General features: G+C 39.3%; 2 protein-coding genes across 2 annotated transcripts; one reads left to right on the plus strand and one right to left on the minus strand.

The window, feature by feature from the left end:
* Positions 1-10,083: 10,083 nt before the first annotated feature.
* A1O9_10315 (uncharacterized protein) lies at positions 10,084-11,490 on the minus strand (the record flags this gene model as incomplete). The annotated part of the gene is made up of 1 exon (XM_013400476.1): positions 10,084-11,490. One exon carries the CDS (start codon positions 11,488-11,490, stop codon positions 10,084-10,086), a length of 1,407 nt encoding a protein of 468 aa, XP_013255930.1.
* Positions 11,491-12,258: 768 nt separating this feature from the next.
* A1O9_10316 (uncharacterized protein) lies at positions 12,259-14,366 on the plus strand (the record flags this gene model as incomplete). Its single annotated transcript, XM_013400477.1, has 2 exons — positions 12,259-12,652; positions 12,703-14,366. 2 exons carry the CDS (start codon positions 12,259-12,261, stop codon positions 14,364-14,366), a joined length of 2,058 nt encoding a protein of 685 aa, XP_013255931.1.
* Between the last annotated feature and the right edge of the window lie 211 nt (positions 14,367-14,577).

Genomic DNA, 14,577 nt, shown 5'->3' on the forward strand with positions numbered 1-14,577 from the left:
AGAAATTAAGTTAAGTAATTTCTAATCCTATAGAATAGAATAGCGTTTTATAGAATCTTCCGTAAGGCTTAAGTATAGCCTTACTAAATAGATACTACGTAATCCTAGCTTATATAAGCCTAATTACGTAACTAGGCGTTAATAGGGTATCGCTTAGTCTTAATAAAAGATATTTTTATTTTATTTCTACTTTCTAATTTCTACTCGTAATCTTATCTACTTAAGTCCTTAAAGATTATATATCTCTCTAAACTTAGTAAGTAGCTCGTTCGCGTTTAGTAAATATTTTATAGGTTTCTAGGTATCTTCCGCCTTAGAGAAACTCTTCTACTTAACTAAATATCGACGTTCTATCTTAGTATCCTAGTAGTCGAGAATCTTTTTAACTTCCTACTATTTATCTTCGTCTATATCGATAGGCCTAGGCTTTTCGCCTTCGAGTCGTATATAATACGATTCTAGTAATAATATATAGAACGTATTATATAGCCTTCTATACTTCGTTAGTAGCTTTAGTATATAGGTATTCTAACCTACTATCTTAAGTACTTTAAAAGGTTCTAAGAACTAGTTACTTAATTTTTTATTTACTCTTCGCGTACGAATAAACTTAGAAAATAGTATAACTTAGTTCTCTAGAATATATATTCGTAGCTCTCGACGCTTATTATAGTACTTTACTATACTATACTATACTCGTTCCTACTATACTATAGTTTCTTACTAAGCTTTTTTAAGCGTTCTAGCTTTCTCTCGTACGAGGTTATTATTATTCTTCTACGACTTTCGTACGATATTAATATTTATCGTAAATTTAAATATTAGAACTTAAGAAAATAGTATTTTCTTAGTCGTAGTATTAACTATCTAATTATAAGTATATTCTATACTAAATAGTAGTATAACTTAGTCGTCTTAATAGTAATTAACGTAGTAGCGTAGATAATATTCTAGAATCTAATTTATTCTCTTAGTCTATTCGTAGATCTAAGGGTAGAACGCGATTAAAAACCGTCGCTTAATTACTAGGTAATAGTATAGAGTTTTCTAGTATATTAAAGTAAATATCGTACCCTTATTACTTACGATACTTCGGAGTACGCCGAATCGAGTAAATATTTCTTCTACTAAGATATCTTCTAGCTCTTCGACTAGAATTTCTACGCGGTACGAAATATAGCGAACTATTTTAAATAGTCGATATACTACTATAAGTAGCGCGTCGTACGCTATTTCCCTACGAATCGAGGACGAAAACTTCGTTATAAAGTCTATAAATATATTCTACTACGATTTTTCCGACTATAGTAGTATCGCTAGTAGTTCGTATAGCTTATATCTCGATACTTTTATACGCTAATATATATTATATAAAGAAATATAGGTTCGTATATTCTTCGCTAGCTTAGGCTACTAATAAAAGCGCTTAATAACTATAAGAATTCTTTTCCGACCGAAATAGCTTTTCTACTAGAAGTTATTATAATTCGCCCTTAAAATTTCTAATCTTATACTAAAATTATAAGATATATATATCGCGCCTTATCTTCGTACGAGACTCGCGGAGTTCTCGCGCTATACTCCTTTCTAAGCTTCCTAGAAAATCCTTCCTTCGAGTAGCTTACTCTACTTACGCCTTTTATACTACGCGTCGGTACTTTATAGCGCTAATAATTCCTTAACTAAATTACCTAGGATCTAGCCCTCCTAGGCCGAAGTAATAGCGTTCTCGTCTACGCTAGAGTATACGTTAAGCTCTACTATAGACTACGAGGAGCGTCTACTTTATACTAAGAATATATCGTTACTAGACTTTAACTTTATACTTTTATTAAGAGTATCGAGAAATCTATACGTTTCGTCCTTACGCGTACCCTACTCTACTAGAGTATAGAAACTACTCTTAATCGGATCTTTAGTCTATCTAGCTAACTCCCGCGTTATAGTATAAATAGAAATACTTATAGCGCTTAGATTACTATCTAATAGCGAATTTCCTCGCTACTTAGGCGAGACCGAAGAAGTTATAAAAATAAGTTCTTAGGATACTTCTAAGAAGCTATATAGTTTAGTTAACGAGATAGAACGTTAGCGAAGTTCTTCTTTTCCTTTCGATACTATATTACGAAGTTAAAGATACTAAGTATCTTCGCCTAGCGTACTTATCTATAGTTTAACGCCTTTATCGATATAAAATACTTTAATATATTATAATTAATTAGAACTAGTATACTAGTTATAGCTTCCTTTAAGTAGTAGCGCTATTTCTTAAAGGATTCTATAATAGCTAGTATCTTCTAATTTAATATTCTATAGTTACGCTCTACGACGTTCTATTTTCTTAAAAAAAAAGCTATAAATTTCTATATCGTTCGTTCTTAGGTAGTACGCGACTTATATACTTATAAAAGAATCGAACTATAAGCCTTTCTTAAGGCGTTAAGTTCTACTTTATACTATTATATAGAATTATAGTAGACTAGTAGTAGCGTACTATAAAAGTATATTTTTAATACCTTTTAAGTCGCTTTAGCCTCGTCTATCTATTTAAACGAGTTTATCTTCTTTTCTTTCTATATTTCTTTTAGAAGATTAATAATAAAAGTAGTTACTTATAAGTACTCTACGATAAAACCTCGATAGAAGTTTATAAATCTTAAGAAGACTTAGATTTTTAGGAAAAATATCGATTAAAGCTAGTCTTAAATTATAATAATTCTTCGAGGGTCTATTAAGATACTCTCGACTCCTATAATAAATCTTAAGAACTCGACTCTCTAAGTCGAAAACTTATACTTCGAAAGCTTAATATATAGTTTATATTTTTAGAGCCTTTCGAGTACTAAGCGTATATACTTAGTATATTCTATTAAGTTTTAATTAAAGATAAAAATATTATCGAGATATACTATATATATAATATTAAGGAGCTCTTTTAACGCCTCGTTAATATAGACTTAGAAAGTTACTAGAGTATTAATAAGACTAAACGATATAACTAAATATTCGAAGTAGCTATATCGCGTACGAAATATAGTCTTCTAGATATTCTTCTTATATATTCGTATTCTATAGTATATATTACGTAAATATAACTTAGTATATATAGTAGCGTCGGCTAATTAATCTAGTATTTTACTAATTAAGAGTAAGGAATAACGATTCTTTACGATTATTCTATTTAAGGTACGATAGTCGATATAGAATCGTAAGTAACTATTCTTCTTTAATATAAATAGAATAGGAGCTTTTATAGGTAACTTACTCTTTCTAATCTATCTTCGTACTAAATACTTCTTAAGATACTCGCGAAATACTCGAAGCTCCTTTATACTAAGGAAATAGATTAGCCTATAACTCGCTATTAAACCTTCTTCTAAAGAAATCGAGTAAGTTACTTTAGTATCTAGTAATAGCTTATCTATATCTTCTTTCGAGAATATATTACTAAAATCTCGATACTCTTTCGATAAAGAAACCGCTATACTCTCGCTATTATTCTATAATTCCTCCTTAATAGGATTACTATAGAACTTTAAGTTCGTTAAGTAGATAGCGTAAACTCGATAAATTTTAGCTAGCTTTATTACCTTTCGAAAGGAAATAAGAGCTATATACGCTTCTCGTACTATACGATAATACTACGTATTTTCGCGCTAGTAAACTTCTAAGTCTACTACGTAAAGCTAGGTATACTTAAGGATTATATTAAAGTTACTAAGATTAGTAGCTAGAAATCTATAGATATTAGGAACGTACGTTCCTAATATATTAGTCGTATATAGAGCTACGTAGTAATCTTCGTAGACTTAAATTAGGTAGCTATCGATAGCGTAAGTACGCTCCTTCGATATCTCTATAGCGAGGCCTTCTTCTACGATTACTTCTATAATATAAAGTTTAGTTCTACTTCGAAGTCGATTAATACGCGAAGTATACGCCTCTTACTATTAAACTTCGTATTTATAGTTACTACTAGTATTCGCGACGATATCGTATTATCCTTTAGTAGCCTTAATATACTAGTAGCGCGTAGCGTATTAAGTACTAATTTTTTTATCTAGAGAAATTTACTCTTCTCTTAACTTTTATTCCTAGCTATATCGCTAGCTACCTTACTAGTATTCTATAGATATTCTACTTTTATATATTTAGATTAATTATAGTTTTAATATAGTCTATTATCGAGAATAGGTCTATTCCTCCTAGCTTTTCTCTTAGACTTATTATTATACGAGTAGAGTCCTAAGCGTTTCCTTTAAGGAGTCTTCGCGCTCGACTTACTAGAAGACTACTTCGAGACTTTTCGTAGTTTAAGTCTTCTACTAGAAGTTTATTACGAACTAGGTTACTTAAGAGGTTACTAAGGGAATTAAGGCACCTATCTAGAGGGGAAGTTAGCCGATGGAGAACGAGGCTAAGTTACGTAACTAGGAAAGGCTAGATCTCCTAGACCCCTTAGATCCTATAGGATCTTAAGAGATCTAAGGGAGCTACGAGATTCCGGAGAGCTACTAGTATTATATATATACGCTCCTTTACTTAGATAGTATAGCTCGTAGTTAACTTCGTTAGTAATCCTATACCTACGTTTTAGGATATAGTCCGATAATTATATATTCCCTTTATTATCTTAGTTAATACTCTAGTACCTACTCTATTAAGGAACCCTACCTTAGTTAGAACTACTTATAGCTCGGATTATAATAAAGTTCTTTAGAGCTCCTTCTAGCGCTATACCGCGCGTAGAACCTACTTTTTAAACTTAATATCGAATAATTACCTTATTACTTCTAGCCGAATCTTAGGCTTTAAGGCGAGTAGTAGCTTCTAAGTATACGTTTCGCGTTTAAATATTAATAGAATATCTATTCGGATACGTATAAGCTCTTCTTATAGCTCTCGAACTATCTAGCTTTCGCTCTAGCGTTTCCGCTATAGACGACGTAGTACGAATATATTATAATTCGAGCTATAAGTAGTTCTAACTAAGGTAGGGTTCCTTAATAGAGTAGGTACTAGAGTGTTGACTAAGATAATAAAGGAAATACGCTATCGTCGGACTATATCCTAAATATAGATATAGGATTACTAACGAAGTTAACTACGAATTATACTATCTAGGTAAAGGAGCGTATATATATAATGCTTAAAGTACTACTTTAGTATATTGTTATATTATTCTAATGTAATAATACAGTAATGCATCCCCTAGTTATATAATGCAGCCTCGTTCTCCATCGGCTAACCTTTCTTAACTATTCCCTAGAACGTAGGGCGCTTATTCCGGCGACCTCATTTATAACCTAGTCCGTAATAGAATATTAATTAATTCGCTAGGTTTTATACTAAGTTTCGTAGAAAGTAGATAAAATCTTTCTATATTAGGACGGCCTCTTTTCGGCGCGCCTATACTAAGGTAGTAGTATTAATAAGAAATATAGCCGCTAAGTTAATATAATTCGTATTCGATAGTACTATTAAATTAAGTAGTATAGAAAAACGAATCTACTAATAGATATCGAATTTCTATAGGCTAGCTAGCGAAGTATCTATATATACCTTAGATTCTTCTATCTTAATATACTTTACTAGACTATCTTCTTATAGGCTTACTAGACGCTTACGAAGAAGTAGCGTCGTACCTAGAATATTTACTAGATCGTTAACTTATTTACTTCGAAGCTCTACTTCTATCTATTATATTTTATCTAGCTATTTCTTTTCTAATAGCCTACGTTATAGTTACGCGTAGCGATCTTATACTACCGATATAGATACGATATTTAACGCTCTAGAGCTTCCTTAAGGAGTATCTACCTTAGCTTTACTAAGCGATAATAGTAGGTTACTCGAGTCCGCTCGAGATCCGCGTATCTTCCGCGCTTCCGCTACTATACGTTAATTAGAGCCCGATAGCTCTTCTACTTAGGGCGATAGATTTTCTATTTACTCTATCCGAGCTAATAACCTTCTTTAAGTACGCGTTTTAACTACGCCGCTTATACTCTAAGTCTTTTCCTTAGTATAGTAGTTAAGGAAAGTTCTTATAGAATTATAAGAGTATAAGTAACTTAACGAAAATACTAAGATAATCGATTAATTACTATATAGTCCTTAGAACATCGACTATAAGAACTTAAGGAGTCTAAAAACCTCGTATACGATTCGTATAGCCCCTAAGGTCTTATATACCGTGCTCCTTAGTGTTTTAGGACTAGTCTTAGTATAGGATGGGTACTTCTAGGGTCCATCGTAGTCCTATCCCGTAATAATAAGGAAATAACTTATTAAGGCTAGGTTACTCGTAGTAATAGCCTTAGACTCTAAATAAGTTAAACGAAGGTAAAGCGGAATATATAGTCCTTATAGTCGTTCTATAGAATCTTTCCGCATAACTTATAATAAACTCTAGAGTAAACGAGAATTATATCTTATACTACGTAGCGTAAAGGTTAAAAGACTATATAAAGGTAAAGATAGAACTATACCGACTTACGATAGTAGACGAGTCGCTAATAGAATTTAAGAACGAATAAATAAAAAAAGAACTATAATAAGTCGAACTACTAATAGAAACCTATTAGGAAAAAGTAACTCTAGATATAATAGCGATAAAATATAACGCTATACTAAGAATAGAGTAACTAGAAAAATATAACTTCTAAATAAACTAGAAAATAAGAGAACTCGTATTTCCGAATTATAGTTACGAAACGAAAATAGAAGACTAATTATCTTTAAATGTTAGGAACGAGATAAGCGAGATCTTCTAGAGTCTTTCTATAGGTTCTCTATCTAACTATATATATAAAAGTAATATCGACTCTACTAGTAGTCCTACCTATTAGTACGAGTAGTACCTAATAGTATATAGCGACGTAAGACGCTATTATAGTTCCTTTTCGTTTTATTTCTATACTTATATTAATCTCGACTTATATTTTACTTACGATATTCGCTTCGTTTATAGCTATTAGTAACTACTAAGGCCTTATAAGTAGCTACTATAAGCTTTATTACTACTTCTTTAAGTAATAAACGAGAAGGAAAAATAAATATTAATCTATTAACTCGTAATTAAATAAGTAGAAATAGAAAGAAAAGAATAAAGAGTAGAACCTCTCCGAATCCTTTTAAAGTACTTATATCGCAACCGCCTCTAAATCGAGTACTTTACGATTATAATAATTCTAGTCGTATTCGCTATAGTAGGTCGGAGCGTAGAGCGATAAGATAGTCTCTTCTATTAATATTAGTAGACGTATAATTTAATTAGTATAGTTCGGCGCTATAAAGGTAACTTCTTAATTACCGGATACTATAGTAAGTAGAGAGTAAGCCGATGGATAAGTAGAAGAGTAACTAAGGGTAAGTGGAGGGTGAGCGGGTGAGCGTGCCTTTTGAAAAGCGGCGAGGCTAGGGTAAGTAGCTCCTAAGCTCGGGGTAGATTTTAAGTCTAGGTACCATGTAATGGGCCAACCGTGTAATGGGCCACTCTTTACCATACAAAATACGGAAATTATATCCCTATAAACTTAGTTAGTTTTATAGCTATAAAAGTCTAGTCTAAAAATTATTATAATAGTAACTTAGTATATTATAATAAATATATATATTCTAAAAGTAGATATCTTAATCTTAAGATATTACGCGATTTAAATATTAGGGCTTAAAACGCGCTATCTAAAAGTACGCTTTATAATAAAAATAATAAAAATATTAATATTCTATATAGTAGAGAATAGACTTATAAATAGTAAAGATAAAGAATATTTTTAAAAGTATAATTTATAGTAAAGTTATTAAAGAGATAAAATTTAAGTAACTATAAATAGTATTTAATTTAAAATACTTAAGTTTTATACTTATTTAGTAGAAATTATATATTTTTAACTTAATTTCTACTTAAACTATAGTATTCTCTACTATATAGAATATGAATATTTTTATTATTTTTATTATAACGCGTACTTTTAGATAGCGCGTTTTAAGCCCTAATATTTAAATCGCGTAATATCTTAAGATTAAGATATCTACTTTTAGAATATATATATTTATTATAATATACTAAGTTACTATTATAATAATTTTTAGACTAGACTTTTATAGCTATAAAACTAACTAAGTTTATAGGGATATAATTTCCGTATTTTGTATGGCAAAGAGTGGCCCATTACACGGTTGGCCCATTACATGGTGCCCAGACTTACTCCTACTATCCCGCCAAGATAGGTCATCTAGACGACTTTAGCTGGGACGAATTGGTCGGCACGCCGTCTACCGACCCAAAACCACTTCAGCCAACAAGTGTAGCAGGTTCCACACGCCCCATCGATGGCCCGGAATCCCCAAAGGCTGACCAGGCTTCTAAACAAGGAAATGGCACAACCCCAACCGACGCTGTTGTATTTGATCGATCACAGCATCCCAAAAGCAAGTTACCAGCCCTGGGTACAACCCTTGATATAGACCTCTCGGTTGTTGGAGACGATGCACACCCTAGCCCTTCCACCCCTTAGAAAAATTGGCAACATGGTGTCTCAGGTTCCGCTACGTTTACTACCGTAGAAGCAATTGACCCTGCTCCATGGAATCAAATAAGGTTAACGATTGATGCATGCAAGAAATGTGGAATGTTATTCGCCGAGCAGACGGATGCTAGGTAAGTCTCTTCATCAAATTATGGGGCGGACTCCCTATTAACACAAGCACAGGAGCCACGAGAATGGCTGCCGTGGCAGATATGAGTGCCTTTTCGAAAGTTGCAAGATGCGTAGGCTGAATTTTTCGACTTCGACGGCTTTTGAAAGACACCTAAGGCGCATGCATGACCCAGATTTCTACAGATGTTTTGGTCTGAGTTGTCCAAGAGGCGAGATGTGTTGGTTCTACGTCGGTGTCTTCAAAGCGCATGTGCGCCTGTTCCATATGCAAGAAGATGAAGTAGTTCTGATACGCAGGTAAGCTTTTGGCGATGCGGCACAGATTCAAGGCTGATCAATGATCGGCAGATCTAGTGATTGGTGGAATGCTGCCACACCCAAAGAAAGACTCACCTTCAAGCTTAAGAGCCTTAACCACTAGAAGAAACATCGTCACAAGAGTGGAATTGGAGATTCTCGGTTTGAAAAAGACATGTTGGGCATGATTTGATTCCCCTATTCAGACGATGATCGAACCCGTAAATCGAATATGCATTGAGACGCCCCTGGTGCTTCCACAACAGAGCCCAGTCCGGAAGAATCAAGAAACACATCTCATTGGGGGCTAGCCTGACTGAGCAGTCCAAATGAGGTCCAGCAAAATAGCTGCTGATCAGTTCTCGTCCGGCTCAATGCGAAAACCGCAGTCCATGACCAGCGGAGCGCGTGCCAGATCAGCATAAGATCCTGATCAGCCTGCATCATTGCAGACCAATGGCCTCGACTCGATGAAACTACGCGGACGAGAAAGGCTCGAAAAATCAAACGTCAGGTTGCTACCATCTTCGGAGCACTTTAGGTTCGCATGGGGAGAGAGCGAGCGCCAACCCTTCGATTGAGGGTTTATGGCAACGGCACATCTATCCAGTGCGAGAAAGTGCGTTGTCCTGGCATCGCAAAGAAAGCTGGCGTAGCAGGCAATGAAGAGGACCTTCCCAGACTGACCAGCCTCTTGAGTCGAAACCTGTGGAGAGCAAGCAGGTTGCTCGTATGGCTCCAAGGATGGATTGGATCTTGTTCGATGAACTGTGAGCCGCCATGTAATGCTGTTACCCAAGCGAGTGATACATGGATGTCCATTTTAATGAAGAAATCTTCTTGGTCGTGGTCGCAATATTATTAGGAGCGGTATCAACCTGCTTTCGCCGTGGCGTGTATCTAAAGCCGGCCCGGTGCTCTGTAGCCGAAACGGCAAACTCGTCTGCCAGACCTGCTGGGTGACTGTCTGCTGATATCCTGGCCTCTGGCTCACCAAACAACGCCATGCTCAATTGTGTCCGTCAATTCATTATTTCATGCCGCTGTCACGCTGTCATGCTCTCACGCAACTCGTGGGTATCAAAAGAAAACTAAGAGAAAACAAGAACACACCCACAACTCACGGCTCCTGTATGAACTCGCCCCAGAGAGCATCCTCGGTTGACTCTCGCGTGCTCGCCTTGCGTGCCCAGGTGCTCTCCTTGTTTCTCTTCCGCTCAGGTGCATCGTCTTCATCGTTTTCACTTAGAGTTCCCGCTTTGACCAGCTTTTGTTTGCCCTTGCCCTTGGTAGCCTCCTTGTCCTGGTCTCTTTTACGCTTTGACACCATCATCAACTTTAGCTCGAGGGGTATGAGATGTCGTCCAGTGCCGGTATCTTTCAGCTCCAGCTGTTTTCGACAGACAGGGCATACGCCCTTGACTTTGCGATTTGTGGGCATGTCCTCGCGTCGCTGATCGATGGACCAGTTCAAGGTGTCGATAATACAGCGGTGACAGAAAACATGGCCGCAGACGGTGGAGGTGGCGTCAGTCGGGGTGTCCATGCATACAGGACACTTGTAGGCGGTCAATTTTGTGCGCCCAGATTCCGTGCCGGGATTTTGTGCTAGAATTGCATCTTGTCGTTGTTTTGCGAGCGCTGAAGATAAACCTACATTGTCATCCACCTCGGTCAGATCGACTGACTCTATTGCTGGATCCTCTGCTCTTTGAATTGCAGACCTGGGACGACTAGCGGGTTGAGATGACGAAGAAGAGGCAGAGGGGGACATGCTCTGTGTCTGGTTGGCCTGGATGCGTTCTCTTTCACGAGTCCTTGCTTGAGTCCTTTGCCAGTTGTTGTGGTTTTCTCTCTGCCGATGAATGGCCTCTTCTTCTTGTAGCCGACGCACGTCAGACGGGATGGGAATGGCAGATTCTGAGTCCTGCAGTCGGACGGGCCACAGCCTGAGGAGCGTGGCGGTGTTGCCAAGATTGATGGGAGGTAAATCCAAAGCACCAAAGGTGTGAACTGGCTCGTTGAGGCTATTTAGCTGGCCTGTTCGGTGTGGGCGAGGGTCTTGGGGGTGGGTGGTTTCTGAGAGAAAATTGACTTCAGCGGGGTCGCTCGGTGGGCTACTGCTGGTCAAGTCCACAAGACTCTGACGGTCAGGTCTGGATCTGCGGATCTGAAAGGCCTCTTGCGCGTTCTGCAAGGCTCTATTTGCAGACTGTAGGGCTCGATTGACGTCTTGAATACTTTCGGAATAATTTGCTGGGGGTAGGGTGGCTTGTCTGCGTGAGGCAGTGTCGCTCATCGCACTGAAGAAGTCACGAAACAGACGGGGAGAAGGCAGGCGGGGAGGGTGCGCAGGTCTTGAACTGTTGCTTGGTCCTGCTGGATCGGCCGGGGCTGTTGGAGGTGGCGACCAGTCGCGGCGGCGGTGGTGTTGATGGTGGTGTTGAATTCTGGGTGGAGTCTGTTCGAAGTCGGAGCCAGGTGAGAGAGAAAAGGAATCGCCGAGGGAGACAGAGGTGGAACTCATTGCGAATGAAGATAGTTGAAAGATGTTGATATTATATCTTACGATAAGGCACCATTGTCAGTCGGCGTCAGATGCCCATAGTGATTAGCAAACATAACAGAGATTGCCGTCGCCTCCTCTTTGACAAGTGAAGCAGCCTCACTTCACTGCACTTTAATTTGCTATCTCCGGATGAGGATGGTTATGTCATCCCGCGATGGAGAAACTTAACTCCGGGACGACCAGGCCTTAAAGCGGCGAGTGTCCAAGCCATCCAGACCATATGTCGCACAAGTTAACCCATGTTCTCCCAGGTGCACAAGAGTGCCAAGCCCACTTCATCACGTTGTTTGATCAGTCCATCCCTCCCTCAAAGCTGCAGGTGGCCGGAAAATGACTACGAGGCACCAAACAACTCTCAATCTATCAATCACACTTCTCCGTAATCCAGATGGGCTTTACTCGCCTTGAGGAGTGAGGAAGAACCGGACTTTACGGACTCTTCAAGCCATCCAGACCATATGTCGCACATGTTAATTGGTCCAATCCATCCTTCTCGTAATTCCGGCGGCACTAATCATAGAGGGCGGTTTAATTCGCCTATGCTGTGGTCAGCTTTGAGACTAGACTACGCCATCGTGTTCTGGCCCCTTGAACGGAACCTTGTCAAAGCCGATCTGTCAAGAAGCAACAAAATGATCATGTTTCCCCAGGATAAGGCTGAAAGCTTCCAGCTCTGCAAATTTCCCTTGGACCTGACAACTCAGCTGTTGGGCGTTGTCAATGACAATGGCGACCCAGCATCTTGACTCATCTTTAGCCTCGACCCATCTTCAGATGGATGAATTAGTTGAGACCAATCGTGCGTTACGCGCCGCTATACTTGAGCTTACAGGCTTGCTTCATGCCTCTTCTCCTTTGGCCTGTGCTCGTGACCATGCGTCGTCTCCTCCTTCTACAATCTTGTCGACTGCCCCTGTGCAGCCAGTTGATCGAGTTGAACATCACTTTTCCAAGAGGACAAAAGCCACAGTTTCAACCACAGAGGTCCCAGTCGATGCTCCTGTTTGCAGAATTTCACTTCGTGGGGATTTCGACGAGGAGAATGAACTGGCGAAGCAACGATATATTGAGCGTCGAAATGCGGAAATGCTACGTCTCAAACATTGGATCGATTATAAATGTAAGTTTTCTAAAGTTCTACGCAGCAGCTCAAAGTGCTCAAAGGCACAGATATATCATTCCCTTCAAGCACATACCGGCAGGAGCTCGAAGCATATGACAAAACAAGGAAATACAGTGGGATAGATCCTTACCACTGGTGGAATCGACTGCAAAAGCATCTTCCTTATCCTGTTGGAAAGACCGCCGATGGCCCACACGGATGCATCGCTACTACTGGCTACTATCGGGATGAGCTTCTGGACGCACTTTTCGATTTTGAGAGCACCTGGCCTGAAAATTTACCACAAACGCTTCCCTTACGTGAACTGGAGCATACCTATGGGTATAAACTGCATCGTATCAAGGACGCATCGGGAAGAATCCGTCCAGGTACAGAATTGATTATTGAAGTCGGCCGTTTCTTTCAGGACTTGGCCGGTGATATCAAAAAATATAGCAATCTGTCTGGCGCTGGCGAGGCGATTAAACAAACTTACACGATGTCTAAGCTGTATGAACGCTGCAAGCAGACGGACGTAGATTCACCTTCTCCTGAGGATCCAGCCAAAGAGGTGAGATCACGTCTTGGCCGCATTTGGACTGTTCTTCGATGCCTGAATCATGTCGCCGTTCTACCAGAACAACTCCCCTTGTCCGTCGATGAGCCCCTGAACCAATTCATTCTTGATGTGATCGATGAGAACTACATTCGAGGAGCGACTCCGCAAAACTCTCAATTGCCAAGTGTTGATGACGCTCTTCACTTCTCACCAAAGGAGTTATGCTTTAAAACCTTGACTGATCTCGGCGGTCTCAAGATTGCCTGGACTCACCTTTATAGTCAGCATCTTCGCTTGGTTCGCAGCTCTAAAACCCTTCTTCTCTTTTGGGATGTGAGTATCCTTGGACAATCGCCACTATTTACGCACTGGCCTCAGTGGATGAATCAAGACCCAACTTCGGAACGTGAAAAGTCTACCAGGGTGTCTGACTACTCCACAATCTCTACGGGACTGCTTGGAGAACTCCAGAGGAGCTACCGTATAATCTTTGGGAATCCAGATGGACGTTTCCTGGACCGATTCTTTCGCAAACATTTCCACAGATCCGCTTCTGATGACATTGGCATCGTCCTCCATGATCTTGAAAGCATCATGCTAGGGGCTCCAAGGGTACGAATTAATGTCAAGAGATCCTCTGCTCGTCAAGCTCTGAAATACTATCTCCGCGCATCGATTCCGCCTTCGATTCTCAGCTTGCGCCCCGAGCTTGATAGGAAGCGACATCGTGGACCCAACCGAAAGCACAACTGGCACTTCTTGCACAATTATAACCCCTTTTCGTTTCCCCTCAGACGGCCCACAGCAGGGAAACTCATCGACTTGCTCAACGCAGGTCCGCCATATCCACTGGATTTCTGGATGCACATTTCTTACCTCCTCGAACTGTCCCGGTCGACCAGTCTTGATGAGATGGAACGCTATTCCTCCTACCCTATATTTGGTCAAAGACTTCGCGAGCTGCAAAAGTATATGGAGAAGCAGAAGCCAAGAAACTTACGACAAGTCTGGAAAGATCGTAGAGATACCGTGGGATATTGGGCTTTCTGGGCAGTGATTGTTGTGGGCGGTCTTAGTGTTCTTTTGTCTGTCATCAGCATTGCCATAAGCAGCGCCCAAGTCGTTGCGGGGTTTCAAGCATTAGGACAACAATACTATAATTCCTCTTCATGAGGACGGGAAGTTACTTGGTTACAAAATAATAACTTCTTCTCGGCATGCACCCGCATATATTTTGTCGCTTTCATCATCACAACTAATACACTCGGACCTTGGTGAGCAAATTACGCAAGGACCAAACCCCATCATGAACTCTCCCTCTCCCCCTGTCCGCAGCAGCTTACAATTCTGATCTCCTTCCTGGGCGATAAGAGACATAAACTGC

The sequence above is a fragment of the Exophiala aquamarina genome (genome assembly GCF_000709125.1).
Source record: "Exophiala aquamarina CBS 119918 chromosome Unknown aczIA-supercont1.13, whole genome shotgun sequence".
Classification (NCBI taxonomy): Eukaryota; Fungi; Ascomycota; class Eurotiomycetes; order Chaetothyriales; family Herpotrichiellaceae; genus Exophiala; species Exophiala aquamarina.